We start from the raw sequence: 25,699 nt of genomic DNA, 5'->3' as shown, positions 1-25,699 counted from the left end.
ATAAACAATCGAGAGAGCAACAGAATTATGAACAATACGTTGTGTTTATGAAGAACACCGACTTCTGGTTTTGACAGAATTACAAAATTAGTGTATCAAGGGACTGAAATACAGATAGTGTGTTTCAATTTTATAAAACATTTGACTCATGGAAAGTTAAAATCAATTGAATCAATTTTGAGAGTGATAAAAATATTCTCACATGAACTGAAAGCTGGCTGAAGAACCAAACAAGAAGATCAATAAATGAAAAATAAACTGGACTATATTCAATAAAAGTGAGAAACCTGGAAAACAGTAATGCCTAAAGAGACCTTGGGGTAACAGCACATATAGCAAATTAGAAACTATATGTGTGATACAGTAGCAAAAAGTGTTATCTGTGGTTGCATACAAAGAAGAAATGCATCACTGTGCAGAGAGGTAATCATTCTCTATACCACTTTCATGAAAGCACTAGTATTTGAGACAGAAGGCTGAACAATGCAGCAAACTCCATTACTGCTAAGTAAAAAAAAAAAAAAAAAAAGACTAGCCTGGGTAAGGCAGCAACAGGCTGCAGAGGTCTAGAATAGTAGACTAAAAACCTCACTATTTTTTGATTTAGGAAAAACATCAAATGCATAGGCTAGAAAACAGTGGCTTTTTATGACTTTCTACTGTACTTAGTGTACACGAACAATTCATAGTCAAGTTCATGACCTTTGGGAACAAACTTAATACATTAGCTCAGCTGATATTAAAATCTACAACTGTTCTTCATTGTGGAAGTTGTAAAACAGCTTTACTGTGATTTTTAAGCTGTTTCTGATAACATTCCATTCGCTACCTGATGTTTAAATAAATACAGAATTAGATCAACTATAAAACCAAAGCATTCATCACTTTCCCCTTTAATATACTGGTAAAATCTCTTGACTATGGCTCAGTTAGATGATAATCTATGCCACATTTATAAATTATAAAATATTAAATTTAGGAAAACACAGTTACTGCACTGGTTTTAGTGCTCTCCATCATTAACAGCAGTAGCAGAAGGTAAGGCACTGCCTGCAGCATGACCATGTTTCTCTCAGACCAATTTTCTGTTCTGTATTAATGCTTTGATTCATTTCTAGTGCATAAAATTGCTGTGATGGTATAGAAAACGATGAACAACTTCTTCATGATCTCTGTTTCATTCTAATGCATATTAAATGTCGCCCTAACAGCTGACAAAAGACAGATCTGAAATTCAAGCTAGTAGTAATAATGAAGCAGAGTGGCCTGGGTACTAAGCTAGAAAAAAGGAAAAATACAGATATTTTCAATGGGCCCCTCTTTATGCAAGATGACAGGACTCCTCTCACAACATACCAGTTTGTTATGGTGTTGAGTTGGGGACTGATTAGGTTGGGGCTTCCAGCCCAGGAATTTGGTTCTCACTCATTCAGGATTTGGACTACAACAGCAGCGGCACAGCTGGGTATGGGGGCTAGGGTAATTCAGGCATTGGCATTCAGAAGCATACAGAATGTACATGACACCCCCAGGTAGGGAATTTTTCGTTGTTCATTTTTCATTGTTTTCATTCCAGATGCAGGAAGACAGGCCATGCTGACAGTGGCACAGATCTATGGGCACAGCATTGTTTATGGGTGGGCATCCAGGCTGTCTGAGTGTTCGCAGCTAGGGCTTAGTGATGAAGCAGTCCTGAGCTAGCACAGAAGGAGGGGCATATTATGGGACCAGCTGATACTACTTCTGTATACATGCCATTTCTGTGGCACATGCCACTTCTGTATACTGGGGGCTTATCAGTGGGCACCAGATATAATTGTGGTGCAATGTGGAGGAAATGATTTAGGAATGTGTAAAGGGATAGCCTGAATGCTTAGAGTTAAGAGGGACTTGGGGCTGATCCTGGAACTTTTTCTAGGTGTAAAAATGTTATGATAGGACATGCACATGCAGGGTGTTGCAGGGAACAGTGAAGCACTTCCTATGCCCTGGGGTCAACAAGGCTAGGAAGTATGTGAATTGGGAGGTGGCCAAATTCATGGGGATCGGGGAGGGGAAGAGGGGATGTCAGTAATTTTGCATCCTGACATAGCAGCCTAATCAAACCGTATGTAGTATCTCCTGTCCTTATTCCAGTATGATGAGACAATACATATGTTTTCTAAAAGCAGAGGTGAGGCTGGAATTCCTGTAGTAGCATGGATTACACTGTGAATGTGTGCTCCATAAACAGAGCATTTCAGATGCTGTTATACTAGCAGCCAATTTATAACTTGTAAGGCCTTCACTTTTACTTATCCCACATCAGCTACCTAAACCAATATTTTATAGATGAAAATCCATTTTACCCAACTAAAACCCAACATAACAGTTTTCAACTTTCAATAATAAAAAAGCCAGCTTTTTTTTCGTACTTATACTTACTGTGGTCGTGCCCAAAGGCTCAAGTGAGATTAGAGTTTCATTGTGCTAGGCACTGTACAAATACATAGGCTGACATGCTCCCCACTCCCCAAGGCTGGAATCTAATATAAAACAACTAATGCAAGGAACCAAGGGAGCGTGTCATGGAGAGGGAGGATGAGGGTAGCAATGAAATCATCCGGTTTCACAGACTAAATGCACCATCTGAGATTTCAGAATCTCTTTTTTTTCCTTTGAAGTTTAACTGTGGGGGCAGAAGTGAGGTGAAATGGCAGGAGCAGGATGAGTTACTGGGAGGAAGCAAGCAACAAAGAAGGAAAAGGAAGAATGGAGGGAAGGGGGACAGAGACCGGCAGCAGAGGAACTCTGTTAGACAGCGGTAGGAGGGGGAAGGGGCAAACAATCACCAGACAGAACACCCTGTGTAACATATAGGCCTTGATACTCTGGTCATCTAAACTCTCTTGATATGGAGCGGGGGGTTGTAGAGAGCTGGTTGCAGCTCGCTCCCCGATTCAGGGCTGTCCAGTTCTAGCATAACGTAGAGCTCCCTCCTGTGCAGCCCTAACTTACACTACTGGCTTGAAGTCCCTCCAGAGTGGAGGATTTGGTGCACCAGAGCTATACTCTGCTCTGTCCCTTTCCTCATCGTCCTGCCCAAACTCCCTCCCAGCATCCCTTCCTTCCTATTACACTGAGAACCCAGGGTGGAAGGAGCATGAGGAGGCTGGTGATGGAATCGTTGGCTGATCTCCTCCATGCAGGCAAAATTCTGCCCCAGCTGTTTTTGGCCAGTTTATGGCCATTAAATGCTGCCTGCACAGCACAGAGTGGACTGGAGTCTCTGGCATACAGAATGGTGCTATCACCGATGTCCAGGAAGAGTTTCATACCAGCCCCACTGCAGCTGCTCCCACTCCCATGTTGCTGGGGAAGTCTCTACTACCCTTGAGGGCTGGCTATACCCTCAAAAGCTTCTGCCCTTCCTCATTCTCAGCCCACATGACTAAGGGATGGGGGTGCACTACTTGAGTGGGGAGATGCCTCCATAAGAGTAACTCAAATAATATCAAATAATTGGCACTTCCAAGCTATTGGTCAAAATCGAACAGCTTCTACTTTAATAATACTCTTAATACTTAGATTTCCAGTGACAGGTTTTTGTTTATATTAAACACAAATAACTAGATGTGTTAAGAAAATAGTACTGAAAAATATAGCATATTAAATAAGGGCACAAAAGAAAGACATGTTAGTCCTAAGTGGTGCACAGGATCTGTTGCAAGATGTGAATATAGCTGAACCGCTTTGTAATAGTGACCATTATATAACTAAATTTAACATTCTTGTGGAGGAGGAAATACCAAAGAAACCAACCACAGTAGCATTTGACTTCAAAAAGGGGAACTACACAAAAATGAGGAGGCTAGTTAAATGAAAATTAAAAGATAAAGTCACAAGAGTGAAATGCCTGCAAGATGCATGGGAACTTTTAAAAAACACCATAAGGCTCAAACAGGACCAAAAAAAATGCCACCAGGACTAAACAACACAGTAAAAGAAGCAGTTAAAGACATCTTTTAAATCCTACTGAGAAAACAGAAAGTAGCATAAACTCTGGCAAGTCAAGTGTAAAAGCATAATTAAACAGGACAAAAAAGAATTTGAAGAGCAACCAGGAAAAGACACAAAAACTAATAAAATTTTAAGATTGTCAGGCTTCCTGTTTCTGATGATCAATCAGTGGGGCCACTGGATGATCGAGTTGCTAAAGGAGTACTCAAGGAAGACAAGGCTATTGCAGTGAAGCTAAATGAATTCTTTGCATCGATCTTCACTGCAAAATTATGAGGAAGACTCCCACAGCTGAGCTATTCTTTTAGGTGACAAATCTGAGCAACTGTCCCAGATTGAGGTGTTAATAGAGGTGATTTGGGAACAAATTGATAAATTAAAGAATAATAAATCACCACAACCAGATGGTATTCACCCAAAAGTTCTGAAAGAACTCAAATATGAAATTGCAGACTGTGGTATGTAAACTATTGCTTAAATCAGCCTTTACATCAGATGACTGGAGAATAGGTAATGTAACACCAATTTTTAAAAAAGGTTCCAGAGGCGATTCTAGCAATTACTTACTGGTAAGCCTAACTTCAGGCAAACTGGTTGAAACTACAGCAAAGAACAGAATTACCAGACACACAGATGAATGTGATATGCTGGGGAGAGTCAACATAGCTTTTGTAAAGGGAAATCATGCCTCAACAATGCACTATCGTTCTTGGCACGGGGGGTAGGGTGGGGGGCGTGTCAAAAACACGTGCACAAGGTTGATCTGGTGGTTCAAGTGTACTTGGACTTTCAGAAAGCCTTTGATAAAGTCCCTCACCAAATCCTCTTAATCAAAGTGTGCAGTCATGGGATAAAAGGGAAGGCCCTCTCATAGATCAGTAACTGGTTAAAAGTCAGGAAACAAAGGGTAGTAACAAAATAGTCAGTTTTCACAATGGAGAGATATAAATAGCAGACTGCCCACAAGGATCAGTACTGGGACCAGTGCTGTTCAACATATTCATAAATGATCTGGAAAAAAGGGTAAAGAGCGATGTGTCAAAGTCTGCAGATGATACAAAATTACTGAAGATACATAAATCCAAAGCGGATTACAAAGGGATCTAACAAAACTGTGTGATGAGGTACCAAAATGGCAGATGAAATTAAATGTTGACAAATGCAAAGTAATGCATGCTAGATAACCATATCCCAACTATACATAAAAAATGATGAGGTCTAAGTCAGCTATTACCACTCAAGAAAGATCTTGGAGTCATTGTGGATAGTTTTCTGAAAACACCTACTCAAGGCACAGCAGCAGTCAAAAAAGCTAACAGAATGTTAGCAACCATAAGGAAAAGGATAGGTAAGACAGAAAATATAATGCCACTACATAAATGAATGGTTCATCCACACCTTAAATACCATGTGCAGTTCTGGTCGCCCCATCTCAGCAAAGATATAATAGAATTAAAAAAGTACAGAGAAGGGCAACAAAAATGATTACTGGTATGGAACAGCTTCCATATGAGGAGAGGTTAAAAAGACTGGTACTCTTCAACTTAGACAAGACATGACTTGGGGGAGAAGGGGAAATATGACAGAGGTCTATAAATTTATGAATGGTGTAGAGAAATTGAATACGGAAATATTATTTACCTCTTCACATAACACCAGAACTAGGGGTCACACAATGAAATTAATAGGCACCAGGTTTAAAACAAACATAAGGAAGTACTTCACACCATGCACAGTCAACCTGTGGAACTCATTGCCAGGGGATGTTGTGAAGGCCAAAAGTATAATTGGTTCAAATAAGCATTAGATAAGTTCATGGAGAATAGGTCCATCAATGGCTATTAGCCAAGATGATCAGGGATGCAACCCCATGCTTTGGGTGTTCCTAAACCTCTGACTGCTAAAAGCTGGAACTGGACAACAGGAGATGGATCACTTGATAAATTGCCCTGTTCTGTTTGTTCCCTCTGAAGCATCTGGCACTGGCCAACACTGAAAGATGGGATATTGTGCTAGATGGACCACTGGTGTGACCCAGTATGACTGTTCTTATGACAATTCATCTGAGAGAGCCCAAACAGCAGAAACAGCATACAACACATATGCTAAATCAATTTAGGTCTACATTCTTCAGAGTACTGTGGAAACTGAACATGCTTTCCTGCTGTTTATCCAAAACAGCACAAGCAAAAAGAACAAACAAAGGATGGTCTGAGGTTTTGGTCATTTTCATAAAATAAAAACTAAGGTTTTTTTCTTGTTTATACAACACAACAGGTATTGCATAGTATACCACATATGGACTGATTAATAGAACTTCCTACCTCAGCTTCATTCTCTCATGCATTCTCCCATGCTGGATACACTGTTCTTCCAATTCATCATTTCTTTTCTGCATCTTCTCCAGTCTGTCATGAACATACTCATTTTCCTGACTAAGCTGGCTGACTTCAGACCTAAAGTAGTAAAAACACAGTGGTGATGGATGTTGTCAGATTTCATCCTATAGTGGGCCATCACTATGTAGTCTCAACCTTTATAAGACTTCTGTACATGTATGTGTAAATAGGCTCTTATTAGAACCTACAGAAACAAACATTTTACCTAGTAAGCCACATCCTAGCATCTGGAGACATGACACTCTGGTATGCCACTTTTTGGTAACCCAGTTATAATAAGAGCGGCCTCTCACTTATAGATATGTAAAAACCCACTTATGCAAGATCACAATTCCCCTTGCTTGGTGTGGACAATCAGACTAAGGAGTGATTTTAAAGACAATTGGCCATTTTTGGTGTCAAATGAGGTCAATGGAGTTGTATCAGATTTACAATAGATCAGGACCTGAAAGCAAATAGGCGATGGAATGCCTAGTTTGACAATCCTGACAGGGTTTAAGCAGAACAGAGGTCTTTGAGCAGTTCATTAGTTGTGGAGTGGAATGAGGACTGGGGTGGCTTTGTGCATACCTACCAGCAGAAACTCGGATGCGTTGGGGACATTAGGTGCTTCCGGGGTTAAGTGGCAGCTAAGCAATTTTGTGAATGTCAGTGGGACATAAATATTGGACATACGCACATAAGTCCTTCTGTGAATCTAGTCCTCTGTGTCCATGTGCTAGATACAGTACAGAACTGGAAACCAGGCACTCTTCAGTTCTAATCCTGGCTCTGACACAGACTCCTTCAGCAGCTTTGGACAAATCATTTATTTGAATTTCCTAATATATAAAAGGGAATAACGGTCAAGGAAGACTCCCCAACTGTGGGGGCACTAGGACCAAGGTGGTGTCTCCCCTTCCCACCATCATGTGGGCTTGGGAGAAGACTGCAGAGAGGAGCCAGACAGAAACTCCAGCCTGCAGGGACGGAAGAAGCCAAAGTGGGATCCTTTAGCCATTCAGAGAACTTTCTACAGTTTTGACTGGACTTTCTCTGCCCTGTGCTGATTGGTTGCTCCAACCTTCTCCTTCCATTTCCCCTTTCTCCAGTGTCTCTTCATCTTAGCGTCACTCCTCTTCTCCCCTTCCCTGTCCCCCTCATTGCTTCTCCCTTCAACATCCCCTCTCCCTTTCCTTTAGCTTATCATTCCTAACTAAACCCACCAAACATAAAATAAATAAAATATAATGGAAATAATGTGATGTTTGTTGCCATCAACTGTTTACTCTGATTGTAACCTCTTAGGGGACGGGACTGTCTTTTTGTTCTGTGTTTGTGCAGCTCCTAGCACAATGGGTCCAGTGCATGACTTGAGGTCTCATAGGTGCTACAGAAATACAAATAAATATCAGCAACCCACCTCACAGGGTTTTTCAGATTAATTACTGAATGGTTTATAAAACACGTTGAGACCTATGAGTAAAAGGTACTATTATAAGAGCAAAGTATTAATTTTATTAATAAGCCAAAACTGCTACGTTGAGCTTCAGAGTACATTTATCAGAAGATGAATAGCAAGGATCACGTTTTATTCATTGTACATGACAGTAATTTCATCTTTCAACATCTCAGTTTACCCATGTGTAAAATGGGGATAATACAACTTAGTACCTCACAGGGCACTGTAAGACTTAATAGATGAAGATATATTAAGTGTCTTGAGTCATTTTGACAGAAAAGTCATTAAGAGCAAATTATCATCATCACATATCCATAGCATACCATTACTATTGTAACTAGTGAAACTAAATATAAGTTATGAATATATCCTAGTGCAGTGGTTCTGAATGAGAGGTATGTGTGCCCATGGGGGTACTCAGAGGTCTTCCAGGGGGTACCATCAACTCATCTAGATATCTGCCTAGTTTTACAACAAGCTACCTAAAAAACCATTAGCAAAGTCAGTACAAACTGAAATTTCACAGGCAATGACTTGTTTATACTGCTCTATATATTATACACTGAAATGTAAGTACAATATTAATATTCTAATTGATTTATTTTACAATTATATGGTAAAAATGAGAAACTAAGCAATTTTTCAGTAATAGTGTGCTGTGACACTTGTATTTTTAGCTCTTATTTTGTAAGCAAGTAGTTTTTCTGTGAGGTAAAACTTGGGGTACGCAAGACAAATCAGACTCCTGAAAGGGGTACAATCGTCTGGAAAAATTGAGGAACATGTGCCTAATGGAATGACTGAATTCTAGGGGAGAAATTCTCTTCCAATTGTGATACCCAGGTGCTGCTCTGGTGGCATATAAGACATAAAAAGGCTGCAGTAGAATGGGGGAGAAAGCAGCATAGGGCCAGTGTAACTGGTTTGCCTCTGCTCTCCTCATAAACCCTCACGTGCTGGGTATGGAAGGGAAGCGTGTTGGAAGGATGAGGGGCAACACTATAGCACATAGCACTGTGGAGATTCTGGGTTATGATACAGCCCTCAGGAAGCCGCTGTTAAGTCTGAGCAGCTCATAGCTACTCTAATTTACATCACTGGCTACACCAGCCCCTGCAGAAGCCCAGAACTTGGACAGCAGAAAGATGGCTTATAATACACCACTTTGCAGTGCTGCCAACTCCCACAATTTTATCTCAAGTCTCTAGATATTTGGTGTTTTTCCTAGAGCGCCAAGATTCGTGTGATTATGTAAGAATCTCAGCCTCCATTTAAAACAAAGGGTAATTTCTATCCCGAACTGCTGTGAAAGTTTTGAAAACATAACCTAAGGGCACCCTAAAATTAAAAATCCAGGAGGCAAATAAATATTCAATTTTTTTTAAAACATAATTTTTAAGTCACTCCATTTTTGGAGGTCTGATTCATGATTTTCTTTTAAACACTTGGATTCAGTAAAAGTTCTTTTCCCCTACTTCCTTCTACACTGTGTCTTTTGCACTGTACTTCTTACAGCCACAGTACAGAATCAGAGCTTAGCTGTTTTATTCAACAATGTCTATTCTTACTCCTCAGAAAACCAGTCAATTTTATAGTATTACAATGGCAAGTGCTATAAAGTAACATTTTTATTGACATAATTGGGATTGGGATAATTCTTCTTTAAGTGGATAGCATATCATCTTAATGATTTGGTTTTGAACACAGATTTCACATCCTGGTACCACTAGCTTGGGCAAGCTACTGCTGGTGTTGAGTGTAATGAGTGCAGTCTCTAAACAGAACATCAACCAAACATGCAGAAAAATAGTTCAATCGGGTGTATGTCCTTTACTTCAATTAAACTCACACAGTTGGACACCTACTGTTGCCAAACCAGTAATATAATTTATACATTATAGTCCAAACAGTAAAACTACACTAAAAGTCATTTAACAATATTTATAACACCATAAAATACAGTGTTAAAATATATGAACTGCAATATGTACCAAAATTGTAAAATTTGTTTCTCATCATCAGTGATTAAAACCAGGATCATTGCTCTAGCTTCAATACTCACAACCCTGGTGACAGATTAGAATTCAAATCTTAATGATCAATTTACAATTAACAAGATAGAAGTGAAACAAATTAAACCAACCATTATATATAACGAGACCCAATGGACTCCCATTGTTCCCCTTAATTACAAAACGCAAATCACAAATACACAATGGGCAGTGTTAAGCATCAATCCACAAGTCTAGGAACTCAGACAGTAACAATCAGAAAAAATGAACCAAATAACACAAAAAACCCTCCAAAGGACTACATTTTGATTTTTTTACACTTCCATGTATATACTGTACCTTAATATACACTATCTTCTATGCAGCCTGAGGGGTGTATAATCTGTTCAGTATTCTGTCCTGAGATCTATCTAGCCCTAGGTAGGGGTTAGCTCACAATAAAAGGTTTTACCTAACAAAAAACATATTACAGTAATCATACAGGAACCATGTATGAAGTATAGTGAGGTAGGTACATAGCTGGAGGTAACATTTCATATAAATGCATTTGTAAAGCTTAAACTTAGTCTGCTTCTTCTAAATGTGCAAACATCTTATATAAGTCTATACTTCTATTGGATCTCTTATTGCAAAAGCTTAAGTGTTTTTACACACATTAATTAATATAGCATCATAGGACTCGTGTTAAGTATTATCCACATTTTACCAATGGGGAAACTGAGTCACGGAGGTTCCCAAGTAGCATGGCAAACAACATATCTAGGAAGAGAAATCATATGTTCTGATCCCAGACCTCTGCTCTAATCACTAGACTAGTCACTCTAATGTGCTGTGTAGAATCCAGGATTTTGGCAGTAACTGAAGCCTATGGTTTGGCCACTATTCCAGAATGCAGCAAAAGTGTCTTCCATTCAGACAAATAGGGCACACTGAATAAACTATATGATCAGAATCTGTTTTGAATAATATATATAGGCACCATATTATGAAATCTGCAAGAGAGGATGGGAAAGCCAATGGCACACTGGGCACTCTACACATTACTTCCTCTGGTCATTCAAATCACAACTGCTAAAATCATCTTTCTTGTCTGCAATTCTAACCTCATCTCACCAAATCCCTCTACTAGCTTCCCATTTTCCACCATCTTTATTTCAATCTTCTTGTCCTTACCTTCAAGACCCTTGACAATTCTGCCTCTCCCAACTTATCCATTCTTGTTTCTGGATTGAATCAAACCGCCATTCCCTCCATTCCAATTATGTCAGCCTCAACCCACCTCATTAATGATCTGGAGGATGGCGTGGACTGCACCCTCAGCAAGTTTGCAGATGACACTAAACTGGGAGGAGTGGTAGATACACTGGAGGGTAAAGATAGGATACAGAGGGACCGAGACAAATTAGAGGGTTGGGTCAAAAGAAAACTGATGAGGTTCAACAAGGACAAGTGCAGAGTCCTCCACTTAGGACGGAAGAAACCCATGCACTGCTACAGACTCGAGACCAAGTGGTTAGGCAGCAGTTCTGCAGAAAAGGACCTAGGGGTTACAGTGGACAAGAAGCTGGATGAGAGTCAACAGTGCGCCCTTGTTGCCAAGAAGACTAATGGCATTTTGGTCTGCATAAGTAGGAGCATTGCCAACAGATTAAGGGACATGATCATTCCCCTCTATTCCACATTGGTGAGGCCTCATCTGGAGTACTGTCTCCAGTTTTGGGTCCCACACTACAAGAAGGATGTGGAAAAATTGGAAAGAGTCCAGTGGAGGGCAACAAAAATTATTAGGGGGCTGGAGCACATGACTTATGAGGAGAGGCTGAGGGGACTGGGATTATTTAGGCTGCAGAAGAGAAGAATGAGGGGGGATTTGATAGCTGCTTTCAACTACCTGAAAGGGGGTTCCAAAAAGGATGGATCTAGACTGTTCTCAGTGGTAGCAGATGACAGAACAAGGAGTAATGGTTTCAAGTTGCAGTGGGGGAGGTTTAGGTTGGATATTAAGAAAAACTTTTTCACTAGGAGGGTTGTGAAAAACTGGAATGGGTTATCTAGGGAGGCGGTGGAATCTCCTTCCTTAGATATTTTTAAGGTCAGGCTTGACAAAGCCCTAGTTGAGATGATTTAGTAGGGGATTGGTCCTGCTTTGAGCAGGGGGTTGGACTAGATGACCTCCTGAGGTCCCTTCCAACCCTGGTATTTTATGATTCTACGTAATGTGAACAGGTGGAATAATTCCTATTTCAATTATTTTAAATTATTACTTTGCCTGCAGCCAATTATGGCTTCAAGCTTCACCAGCTCTCTGAATACTTCCTATTTTGTGAGTCTTCTTATGTTACTCTTACAATGCTGGACAATCTGAAAGGCAGATTGACTGGCAAAAGTGTTACTTGTTTACCTCCCGAGGAACCAGCATCACATTTGCAACAGGGGAGTCTCTTTTTAAACTGACCCATTTTACATTCCCTCCATTTTAATCCCTTCTCCAAATCCTTTGCTTACCAAATTCACTTTGGATGAAATTCACCCCATATGGAGAGTATGCATAAAGTCCACGCTCCACTCAATACTCACTTTGTCCTGCAAGTAAGATTTAATGGGGGATAGGCCTGTGAAGGCTCTCTGCAAAGAGGTGAGTTTCACTCTTTTGGAATACAAAATCAAATGGCTTATTTTATTTATATCACATATGAACACAGAATCTCAATGCTAGAACCACAAAGTATCCCAATTCTTTGCAGAATAACCTTCTTCTAGCTTAAGGACATGTTATGAACAGGACATAACACTATACTGTATATGGATATAGTGCAACTCTAAACTCCTACTATTACTCAACTACTTTATAGTCTAATTTTTTAGTTGTTCCACATGTAGAACCATTTACCTCAATGGTAATGTCACATGAATGGAGGCTATAGAATCAGACACTTACTGAGCAGCAATTTTCACAAGAGTTTGCGGAGAGGGAAGATGTGATGAAGATCCCGAACCACTAGCTAGTGTGTGCTACTGTAAACTAAATGACTTATTTAAAAAAATTTAAGTCATTTAACCCCAGATACTCAACAGAATTCAGCTTCTTCGTGTGACATATTTATTATTTTTAGCATAATTTCAAACAACATTAGAATTGTAGCAAATTGACTTTTAAATTTATTAATTTTTATTTGAAGAATACTAATCCTAAGAAGAGTATAATATGTGATTTCTCAGATCTGAATAGTCCAAGTAATTTAAATGGAAACATCATTTGAAAAGTGTAAAATTAGAAATACCCTGGGCAAAATCCCATCTTGGTTTCTCAAGTTGCAGATGTCATAACAGATTTGGAATAGGTGTGGATAACAGGTTTTAGAAGAAGAGAATAATAAATATAAATAAAAAAATACAGTAACTCACTTTTAAGTAGCAAGGCTAGTGTAAAAATGACACCTACCTGTTTTTTTCTGTTACATGTTCCAGCTTCCTTGCCAGCGTACAACATTCCTCCTTTAATTTTGCTATGAATGTATTCTGGGAGGTCAGCAAAGAATCCAGTTCATTCACTAGAAATTATATTTTTATATTTATAAAATTAAGACTTGATAGAAAGATTTAAAATATTTTCTTATTCACCCCGCCCCTACTTTTTTAAAAATATGGTTTAAATTCCAGGCATTTGAACATGGGATAATGATCTAATCACAATTTACCAAAGAATGGCTAAACTTAAGAATTTCTGAAAAATCTAAGCCACTTCTTCCCCCAGACACCCACAAACATTTATTTCAACCTTTCCAGCAACTCTTCATTAGGGCATAATCTTGCAAGGTGCAGTGTGCCTTCTACTTCTCTTGACATCATAAATGGAGTGTGAGCATCACCTAACACTACCAGGCCTTTGAACAGTTGTCCTTACTGCCTCTTTCTGGTAGGATGACCAAGAAGTCTCATTCACAACGGACATGCAGGTATCTCAACAAAGAGGGTATCTGAGGTGATAATGGACCAAAGCCTTTTGTGACAAACTACCATAAATGTCATATTCACTCTTATTGGTTTTTCTTAAATTTGAGAATGTTATGTTCATGAGGGGCATCAGATTGGCAAACACTAGGCTTTGAAGTCCTCCATATACCCAGCAGGTACAGGATCAGGAGCAGTGGTGAGCTGGATCCGGTTCGCTGGAACTGGTTGTTAAATTTAGAAGCCCTTTTAGAACCAGTTGTCCCGTGACAACTGGTTCTAAAAGGGCTTCTAAATTTAACAACCAGCCAAAAGTGGTGCCTTAGGTGCCGACTCCATGGGTGCTCCAGGGCTGGAGCACCCATGGGGAAAATTTGGTGGGTGCAGAGCACCAACCGGCAGCTCCCCACCCTGCGCCCGGCCCCAGCTCACCTCCACTCCGCCTCCCTGGGCCTGAACGCACCGCCCTGCTCTGCTTCTCTGCCCCTCCGGCTTCCTACGAATCAGCTGTTCACGCAGGAAGCTGGGGAGGGCTGAGAAGCAGGCGGTGGCTTCACGCTCAGGCCCAGGGAGGCGGAGCAGAGGTGAGCTGGGGGTGGGGCGGGCGAGGAGGGCTGCCCACACAACAGCAGATAACCTGGGGGGCGCGCAGGGGAACCGCTCCCTGCCCCAGCTTACCTCCGCCTCCTTCAGCCTGAGCGCGAAGCCTCCGCCTGCTTCTCAGCCCTCCGCAGCTTCCCAGGCGAACTGCTGATTTGAGGGAAGCCGGGGGTGGGGGGAGGGGGCGTGAAGAAGCAGAGAGGGGTGGCGCGTTCAGGGGCGGAGCGGAGGTGAGCTGGGGCCGGGTGCGGGGTGGGGAGCTGCCGGTGGGGGCTATGCACCCACCAAATTTTCCCCGTGGGAGCTCCAGCCCCAGAGCACCCATGGAGACGGCGCCTAAAGCGCCACTTTTGATGTGATCAGTGGGGGGAGCGGCCGCGCCCCCTGTTCCCCCCCAGCTACGCTACCCCGCCCCTAGGAGCCAGAGGGACCTGCCGGATGCTTCCTGGGAGCCACCCCAGGTAAGCACCACCGGGACTCCCCACCTCTTCCCCCGGCAGGTCCCTCTGGCTCTTAGGGGCGTGGTGGGGTGGGGTGGGCACTCACTACAGTAGCTCACGAGACCTTCTGTCTAGTTCTGGGGGCAGTCAGGGGACAGGGGTGGATGGGTAGGGGTCCCGGGGTGGGGCATCAAGGAACGCGGGGGGGTTGGATGGGGCAGGAGTCCGGGGAGGGAGGGGCGCGGGCCACGATCCCCTCGTGGGGTGAGGAGGGAACCGGTTGTTAAGATTTTGGCAGCTCATCACTGATCAGGAGTGATAATGTCCTTACTGGGCCCCCCAAGGTATCCTATCCATCTTTGCAGAAATCAGCTCATTTAGTTCTTAGTTTTTCCTATTGAGTCTGACAACCAGCATTTGACAAATATGAGGTCTATGTCCAGTGGGAACTGCACTTAGACCACCATTTTATATTGATTAGTTTCTGTTACTATTGACCTAAACTGGGCTAAAACGTCTTACCTAGAAATCAAAGGTCTTCAATATTCAAGTGAGAAGACCCTGTGTTCCCTAAATTTCTAGTCTTAAAATCATTCCTGAAACTGTAAATAATTTGTTTGTATTGTTACTAGATTCCTTCATATTTAATAAATGATAATGAAATACATTTTATACAATTATGACTAGAATATTGTACTTTCATCTGTACCCAACTTACAGTAGTAGTATACAACATCCCCTATAATACATAGATGCATAATACCGGAAATCTTTATGTACAAAATGACCATTTTTTCAACTCTTCCCACTCTTACTAGAGATATAAAGTTGACACATTCAATCTTGTTTCAATACACTCAAATTAAACAATAGGTTATGGACCAGAAGGGGCAAGAAAGTTAGTTTTCCTTAATTTGTGCCAAATTACAGCTGCCCATATGCAGATGTGCTGGACAGAATGGGGAAAGAAGACAGAGAGCTCCTTTCCCTCTACCATCTCTGTGTAGAAGGCAGTCATAATGCAGCTGTTTGTACTCCCTTAACACTAAGCAAGGCCCACTAGTACCAGTGACAGTGCTGCAGGAGGCATGTCTGCATAGGACAGAGGGTGGATGTGGCCCCACCACATCCTGTACCACTTAGCACTGGCTGGGAAGGAATGCCAGGTACCTCTTTTCTAGAGGTGTTAAGAACATAACGTAAGAATGGCCATATTGGGTCAGACCAAAGGTCCATCCAGCCCAGTATCCTGTCTACCAACAGTGGCCAATGCCAGGTGCCCCAGAGGGTGTGAACCTAACAGGTAATGATCAAGTGATCTCTCTCCTGCCATCCATCTCCACTCTCTGACAAAAAGGGGCTAGGGACACCATTCCTTACCCATCCTGGCTAATAGCCACTAATGGACTTAACTGGATAAATTCATGGAGGTTCTCTTTTAAACCTTGTCATAGTCCTAGCCTTCACAACCTCCTCAGGCAAGGAGTTCCACAGGTTGACTGTGCACTGAGTGAAGAACTTGCTTTTATTTGTTTTAAACCTGCTGCCCATTAATTTCATTTGGTGGCCCCTAGTTCTTATAAGAACAAGTAAATAACTTTTCCTTATTCACTTTCTCCACACCACTCATGATTTTATATACCTCTATCATATCCTCCCTTAGTCTCCTCTTTTCCAAGCTGAAAAGTCCTAGCCTCTTTAATCTCTCCTCATATGGGACCTGTTCCAAACCCCTAATCATTTTAGTTGCCCTTTTCTGAACCTTTTCTAATGCCAGTTACAGGGGTAGCAGGCGAATGTGTTTTCCCCAGAAAAACGTTAAGCATCCTATTCTGCAAATTTATAGCATCCTCCTCCACCATCGTGTAGATGTTACAGATTTCCACCCATCCTAGCATTCCATAGGGTCTAAGAGCTATAATTTGAGCCTTTGTTAACAATGTAATTGGTTAAATATTAAATGTGGAGTTATCCTTATTTTGCCTAATGCCATTCATAAACATGGAGCATTATAATGGTAAAACGTTTTGACTGTAAACAAATGAAACTGCATATTCTGAAAGTCCCTTTCAGATTAAAGGTAAAAAGCTAGAGGTCAGCTAAGCCAATGTGATGAAGGATGTCCGCTTCCAGCCAAGCTGTCAGCTATGGTCAATGCCTTGTATTAGTAAATTTAAACTACAGGAGTGATAACTTGAAGAATGCAAAGGATTAAACATCCTTGTTCTAGACTGGGGGAAAAACATACCAATGCTAAAAATGTTTGAGGCTGCAAAGATTAAATAAAGGAACATATCAATTTGGAGCCAGTGAATTACATCCAGCTGCGACAGTGAATTAAGAACCGATTAATGGTTAAAGCTTTTCTCCAGTTTGGATGCTGAAGCAAACTCATTAAGCTTTTAGAGTAGCTATAATGTGTGTACTGTGGGAACTGTTCAATGCTATTCAGGAGACTTTAACTGTAAGCTCAGAGCATTTCCCGCAGAGCTTCTGATGCTATTTTCTTTATATAACATGTGTGCCTGAAAATCCAGCCAAAAACAAGCCCTTTGTTTTTCTACTTTGTTGTGGTCTCTCTCAGCTTTACGTTTCTTGAATACAGGTAAATAAACTCATAATCCAGATGGTGCAACAGATGTGAGAGCAGCACTCTGAAATCAACAGACAGTGGGCAATACTTTCCATTTTCTCTTTTAAACGCTAACTAATATGTAATTCGGAATCTCCGGTGTAGTTAGCATCTGCTCCCTTCGGCCAGCCAAAGGTTACAGGTGTTCCTGATGTCATTTCACAGTAAGGCATGGGCCTGGCTTGTGAATAAGTGCCCAGGCTCTAATCTTTTTCTACCACCTACCAGTTTTATCATGCTGGGCCTCCATTTGCTGCATCTTCTGTGTCAGCTCCTGCTCTCTTTGCTCCGCCTGAAGGGCTCGGGTCTTTGCTTCATTGCTAAGACTGTGCTGAATACTTTCTTTCTCCAGTCTATAAAAACAGAAATACAAAATATATACTACTCTACAGATGAGTCAAATGCCAAAATGGATAGTTCAACTGATAATTTAAAAAATTTGGTCTAGCTTTACACAACAAACATCTTCCCCACATGCACACTTGAAGTTGAACATGTCAGCCTCTCTCTTTCAATGACAAACACACCCTAGTGGCTAGCAGAAAACGGACAAAAGCATGACCTACTTTCTGAGTGAAAAAGGATTCCTTTTCCAGAGAATAATCCATGTATTCTTGGATTATACTTTATAATATTAAATGAATCCTCTACTATAAGAAAGCCTCCCTTAAGATCCAATTTGCCTTGTGCAGTTTATCTGTTCTCTCTTGTAACTGTTTATATTTCATCTAGTAATAAAGTTGAGGGGCCTGATCCTGAGATGAACTAAACTTCCAGTGAAATTAATGGGTGTTGAGTCAATGGCAACAGTTCCCACAGTGCTCACATTACAGCTATTCTAAAAGCTTAATGAGTTTGCTTAACCATCCAAATAGGAGAAAAGCTTCCACCATTCATTTAAGATAACAGAAGATGAAGGTAGAGCCCTGTGGGTTTCAAAGACGCAAAATATTGTAACATGAAATAAAACAAAAAACAACATGTAAAACAAAATAGAACAAAAAAATTTACCCTGCAGCAGCAGCTCCTGTCCTTTGGGCCTGGGCCTGGACCCTGCGACCTGGCACACAGGGTCACAGTTCCACTCAGGTTTGCCTCATAACCGATGGGAGGGGGAAATTTGAGTTGAGACCTGGTGTCCAGAGCAGGGAGACCTGGGGTCCAGAGCAGGGAGCTGGATCCAGCCCCTTGGCACAGAAGCTGCTGCTGTGGGACAGGATAGTTCTGCAGCCCCTCCCACAGAAGACAGACAGACAGACAGACAGACACACACACACACAGAGCCTGGGGGCCTGCACACATGTACACACACCCCCTACGGACAGGACCTGACTACTCCATCCTGGGGTCAGGACCTGAGTGCTCCCACCTATCCAGGCCTCCCACACACACACTCCAAGAACAGGACCTGACCCAGCACTCCTCAGGGCTCACTCACACACATATTCCCAGGGTAGGACCCAACCCCTCCTTGTGGAGACAGGACCTGGCACACTCCCCCCCCCCCCAAGGCCTCCCACTTAAACCCCCAGAGGCAGGACTCAACCCACCTGCCCCTGAGCAGCCCATCTCCCTAGGGGCAGGGCTCAATCCCTCCCACAATACAATAAAATACATAAAAAAATTATAAAAAATAAAGGCATCCAATACCTCACAGGAAACAGTTAACATATCACAGGGGACTGATCCTGCACGTGTAAACATTTAGGGCTTATACAGTAAGGCTGTACGCAGGTGACTAATTGCCAGTCCCACTACTAAGGTCTGAAGACACAAGTTTGCTAGCAATTTACTTGACTAAATATACAAGATGTGGCAATCACTACAGAGTCAAAATAAATGTCAAGTAACTACATACCATGCAAACCTTTTCTTTGACACACATGCTGCAAAGACAGCACTGGTAACAAGGAAGGGAAAGATATGCATATATTAGATAATGGCCTGTGCTGCAAAGGGGTTTAGTTCTGCTATGAACCACTGCAAGGATTGGATCTAGAGTGAACCTAACCCAGAATTTGAGTATGCTCATGTATATGGGGGTCGATCCTAGGTTTAAAAAAAAAAAAATTCTACAGTTCTGCTGTAACTACTTTAATTGGCTTAAGAATACCTTGAAAGTACAATTTAAGAAATTATTTTATTATTCTCAGTGATATTACTCATTGCATCGGGCTACAAAATAAGGTGACAGTTCTGGGAATGGGTCACACAAGGATAGTGCCACACCTCATTTGGCTGCTGCACTTAACCTTTGGCTTTGTGCCTAAAAACCCATCTGAGATATTACAATATCTCAGCATGACATACACAATGTTACATCTCCTTGCTTACATTTATGCCAAAGCAATATAAATGGTGGGTGGGTTACATTACACTCTAATTCCTGGACCCAATGTTGCAATTTGACCTCAGACAAAACTCTCTTTGAAGGCAGTCGGAGCTTCGCCTGAGGTAGGATGGGACCTGATGTGACACAAAGACGACATGTTGGCCGATGGAAAAAAGAAGAAAAAAAAGAAAAAGAAAGGAAAGTTTGAAGAAAAACATGTTTTGTCATGGAAACATTACAGAATAAAATGTGCCTCATCATATCATTCACAATCCTTGTTTTCTTTAAATCATATTAAACTAGATTGTGCCTCATCTTGGGCCAGGCACAGACACAGTATCAGTTCTCATGTTTCTGGCATGGATCAAGGAAGGCCAACGCTGACAGTAGCATGAAACTTGTGAAGAGCGTACACATGCCTCTTCAACATAATGGCGAGCAGGAGTGGGTAAGGACACTCAGGCTTGTGGTCCTCCATTACCCCTGGAAGGATTGTGCCTCTCTTTCATGCACAATGGGTAAAATTTTCAAAAGCGCTTAGGTTACTTAGGGCAGGTCTACACTACAGCCAGGATCAACGCTCTGAGATCGATCCACTGGCGGTCGATTTAGTGGGTCCAGTAAAGACCTGCCAAATCGACTGCAGATCGCTCTCTAGTCAACCGCTATACTTTACCCCCGATGAGAAGAGTAAGGTAAGTTGACAGGAGATGTTCTCCCGTGGACCCCCCGCGGTGTAGATCTCGCGGTAACTCGATCTAAGGTACATCGACTCCAGCTACGTTACTCATGTAGCTGGAGTTGCATAGCATAGGTCGACTTACTGCCGTAGTGTAGACATAGCCTCAGGCTCCTACGTCCCATTTTCTAAAGTGACACAGGCACTTAAGAAATCTACTTCCCATTGATTTTCAAGAACACTTAAGTTCCTAACTGCCTAGTCACTTTTGAAAATTACACCAAATATCTCTATGAGCAGCTGCCAGTACACAGACCCATCTTGTCCATTGTACTTTACATCACTTCAGTAGTACAATCTTAGTAAGGACTTGAATTTAAAAGACATTTCTGAACTGTCTTGTCATCCGTAACCAAAATAACATTAAGAGCAACGAGCCTAAGGAAAAAAACTGAAAATCAAAGAGCATCCTTTGTCTTGCTCACACACAATAGGAGAAAAATTAAAGGCTGAGCCTAATGCTAGTAAAAAATGAAATCTCATTGCATTTATTTATTTTAATCTTGATGGACAAGCCTTAAAATAATCAAGAAACTCTACTACATTTATCAATGTCTGACACCGAAATTAGACCTAAAGCCATTGTAATGTAATAAAGGATCAAAATTAGAAAGTCCTCTGAAGGGTAAAATAAAGATTTTTTTAATAACAAAAAACAGCCTTTTTCTTCTTTAATAATACACCACCTACCTCTTACACAATGCTTTTTATCTATAGATCCCAAATCACTTTGCAAAGGAGACAAGAATCAGTATCCCCATTTTACAGATGGGGAAACTTAGGTATAGAGACATGAAACAAATCTTAACTACTCTTTTCAAATCAGAAATATTTTCTGTTTATGCATTTCAGCATTTCCTGGGAATTGGACTGTTACCAGAGGAGGGGAGAGATTTAAGGAACTGTGGTCAGATCATGTACGTGTTCTATGCTTTTACCACAATAATTACCAGGAACACTAGTTTTGTTTTTGATTTTTTAAAATCAGATTTTGTTTCAAACAAAAGTATATATTTAAATTTGACTACTCATAGGAACGAAGACTTGCACGATGAGCTTTTCAGTTCTCACAGTCACCAAAATGTGTACCACATGGGGCATGAGGAAACAGAAAACCTTTGACATGAAGGATTCTCAAATATTTTCAGAATGTGGCTCACATTTTAATGCAGATTGTCTGATGGGCCTTTTATCTTCCCAATGAAAGTCCCATAGACCACTTTTCCTCCCATTCACAATAATATAGACAACTCCCTGGCAATTATTGCATTTGGTTACACAGAAGCAAATATATTCACAAGGTATTTTAATGCATTTTAGCAGCTGGAAATAGGGAGGAAGAACAGCATACAACCAGCTAGTTTTCTGTGAACCACCAGCATGTGCTCCACACACCACAGTTTGGGAATTTTTGTTCTAAAGCCAGATAATGGTATGAACATAGCCCAGCCATATGGGTAGCAAACAAATTGTGATTAGGAGATTGCAATCCATATTCATAATTTGAAAAAGTTTGTATTTGCTGGTCTAACTGTATAATGTTCCTGCAGTCACTCTGTACACAGAATTCCCACTGTACTCAAGGGGAATTCTGCACAAAACTAACAGCAGCATCAAATCATTTCAAAGCACTAGAAATTAAATATTAAGAAAAAAATCCTGTATTGGATGTAGTCTATGAGCTAACAGGCCTTGTTTGTCTCAAAACATGTATTATTCCACATACAGAATAATTAAATATGGGACAAACCTAAACACCTTTCACTTCAAAGGCAAAGCACACTTCTTTGACCATGCCTTTTTTAACGTGAACACATAGCAGCATGTACATTAAAAAACAAAACAAAATAAAAATCCCTAAACAGAATCCTACAAAAAGAAGACCCTTTGCTACACACAATATTCTCTCCCCGGGGAGAAGAGGAGAGAGATGCTAATCACATAACTTAATCCACTACCTGAAGGCACTCAACTACTACGTTGATGAGGGCAGTAGAAGGAGCTATATAAAAAAGTTTGACAGAATTTCCTACAAGTTCTCTGGTCCATCCTTCACTAATCCATTTTCAGATTACAGCTATGTTGCAAGTAGAAGGGCAAGCATGCAGCTTCTTCACAACTTCTTCTGATACTAAAGCCTTGGGAATTAGGGTTTCAAAAATTAAAAGGAAATTACCATGCATGAGGAAGGCATTCACCCAAGGCACGGGACTTAATTTGTTTCCTCTGTTAATCTAAAAACCCTAAAATCACTTTCAAATCTGTCATCCCATTCCATTCTGCTTAATACCATTCAGTTATTTTTAATGATGACCACATCGATCCACAGTTACCACACAGTGTTAGCTTAGATCCCTCAGTATTTCTCTGTTTAGAATAGAAAATATCTGTGCAATGCCAGATACCACTGTGTTGTAACTAGGTAAAACTAAATTTCAGTGATGACCACTATACTTATACAAAGTAGGAAATGTTTAGCATAAAATACAGGTATTACATCTATTTTTTAAATTAACAGAACTCTAGAAGGGGAAAAAAGACCAACGCATGTGTATGGGTACTAGAACTGTATAAAATTACCAACTCATAAAAGCCATTACCACCAGATCATTATTTCAAACCTCATCGGGTTCTGAAAGATTGCCCTTCATGGCAGTTACATCCTGAGTTGCTCTCTTTCTCTGTCAGTTGCTGGGAGCAAATTGGCCATGGACTCTCTACAGTTGGTTGCAAGGTGTTCTCAGAGGGCACGTGCTTCTGGAACTGTCTCCAGCCAGCAGACTGTGTTTGATGAACTTCCAGACAGTTTAAGATTTACTTATTTGGTCAAATGTTTCACTGACCTGCAGATATATATGGATTAATTTATGAGGTGCTTTTCAGCAATTGTGTCATTGATAGAGTGCAAATGGCTCTAATCCAGAGCATTTATGCTTAGAGGTTATTTTATAAAATTATTCTGTTTATTGATGTATAGCAAACAGGTGTTTTAGTAAGGGGGTACTGACATAGCTTTCTATAACAATAAATACCTGATTCTGAGCTCACACCAATGAGAATCAGGAGTAATTCCAGTGAAGTCAATGAAGTTACACTCATCTAAAACTGGTGTGGGATTACATTCAGGACCTAAATAAGGTATTCCAGTTGCTGCTCTATTTTAAATGTGTTTCAGACTCATTTAAAAAGTTCAAATACAGTGTAAAAATTGCCTTTAGAATGATATAAAATGGAACAAAATTTCTTAACTACAAGTATTAAAGTGTCTTTCTCCCAAGATGACAGTACTTCTCAGAAACCTTACAAAGCCAAGAAAACCTTATTCAGAGCAATCCGAGTTAAATTTTAACGAATTTCCAAATTTAGGCAACTGATTATCCGCAAGCAACCTGACATATTATCCTACAATCACTTTCTCACATTAAAGCAAACAATACAACCATTACTAAAAAAGCGTAGGACAGTACGGTGTGCTTAGTACATTAGAATTCAGCTAGTGTCAGCATTTTTATAATAAAATCCTATATTTTATAATAAAATAAAATTTTGGGGGAGTTTCAACTTGGCTTTTATAATTCAGCCAAAGCTGAAAGTTCATACATAATTTCACAGCTCACTGACAAACTTTATTTCACAGACTCTTATATTTATGCAATATAGACCTAACTAAAGATACACTATTAGCCAAAATTATTGTACCAAAATTAAAACTAAGCTTATGGCTTTAAAATATTTTTTGTATTTGTCCAAATGTAAATCATTTAATGGGAAGTTAGATAATTTGAAGGTTTGGTAAAATGGAACACAATCCTATAATGTCCAGGTCACCTTTTAAAATCCAGCTTGAGTCATTTGTGGAAAGAAGATATTATACTACAACAGCTGTGGTATTAAATGAGTTTGAGGTCTTACTAACTTCCTACTACAGTGGTTTTCAACCTGTGGTTTGCAGATCCCTGGGGGTCCACAGACTATGTGTAACAGCTTCAGCAAAAGTTTGTTGTTACCATAGGCAGTGGTTTTCAACTTGTGGTCTGCAGACTATGTCTAAGATTTCCAAAGAGGTCCACAACTCTATTCGAAATTTTGTTAGGAGTCCGCAAATGAAAAAAAAGTTGAAAGTTGCTGTCCTAATAGATAGTTGTACACATTACAACAATTGAACAGTTAGCATCAACTGGAAACTTTAGTAATGTTCTCAGAGAGTTGAAGTATTCTATGGACATAGAACCTGAATCATCCTTTCATCCATACAGGAGCTCCCTAAAGGTCAGGTTTTAGGCACATCAAATGGGCAGTGAGAAGAAGCCTTAACCTATGCGACTTGGGCAGTACCAGTCCTGTCTATAGATTTCAGTCAACAGAGTTTTTTGAAGTACTAGATTCACTTATAAAATAAAAACTGAAACAACCCCTCCGTAATTAAATGTAAAAGCTTTTATCTGTAAACAGTTCGTCCATAATATGATCTCTCTCTCTCTTTTGGCATTTCCTTCCCAAAATTTTAATATTGAAAATTGGCTGCCATGCATAGAACATTACTACTTTTTATTTGGATTTTTAATACATCAATGCACAATTATTTAAATATTATTCAATTAATTGCTCTCTTTTTGAGTGGTTTATAATAATCAGTATTTACAGTAGGTCATCGAATACTTTTATAGGGGCAAAATTCTGGTAAAAATGTAGTTGGTAGCATGCCTTGCAATACAATTTAATTTTAGACTTCATCTTTCATATACATTTCCCAACATACAATAATGGACAACGCTGTAAAATGGCGCAGGAAGAGGCCAGGAGAGCACGTAGAACACTGTATTAGGAGTGGTGTACAGAGTTGATAAACTTGCTGGTATTGGAACTAACCAACAGCATACTGGTGACAGACCGTTTGGAACAAGTGGGTTATATGAAGTATTAAAATATAGACCCAATAATTGTTGCATGCCTTCTATTTTGAAGGGATTTTCCCCCATCCCGCAACTTGTCTTTATTTTTTTAAATACATATATGCACGAAAACACATTCTATTGTAAGGCAATTATGAGCAAGCAAGTCAAAGACTTTTACAAAATGATTAAATGCTGAAGTGTTTGATTACTACAGAACCCATTTACTGCATGTGCACTCCAGTACTATCTACATAACAAT

General features: G+C 40.4%; 1 protein-coding gene across 11 annotated transcripts in view; it reads right to left on the bottom strand.

The window, feature by feature from the left end:
- Positions 1-25,699, bottom strand: part of SDCCAG8 (SHH signaling and ciliogenesis regulator SDCCAG8) — a 155,707-nt gene that overhangs the window by 50,533 nt on the left and 79,475 nt on the right. For 8 of the 11 annotated variants that reach the window (XM_073338251.1, XM_073338253.1, XM_073338254.1 and 5 more), the window contains 3 exons: positions 17,700-17,827; positions 13,294-13,402; positions 6,324-6,455 (listed from right to left, as the gene is read on the bottom strand). The exons of 1 other annotated variant lie outside the window; for it this stretch is intronic. In XM_073338251.1, the coding sequence (XP_073194352.1) occupies positions 6,324-6,455; positions 13,294-13,402; positions 17,700-17,827 (369 nt within the window). Of the gene's footprint in view, positions 1-6,322; positions 6,456-7,077; positions 7,220-13,293; positions 13,403-17,699; positions 17,828-25,699 lie in introns of those variants that run through there. 2 more of the 11 variants (XR_012158166.1, XM_073338257.1) reach the window with 2 other exon arrangements.

This window comes from Lepidochelys kempii, chromosome 3, assembly GCF_965140265.1.
Source record: "Lepidochelys kempii isolate rLepKem1 chromosome 3, rLepKem1.hap2, whole genome shotgun sequence".
Taxonomy (NCBI): Eukaryota; Metazoa; Chordata; order Testudines; family Cheloniidae; genus Lepidochelys; species Lepidochelys kempii.
The sequence above is the reverse complement of the archived record's forward strand: the minus strand, read 5'-3'. Positions and strand labels throughout refer to the sequence as shown.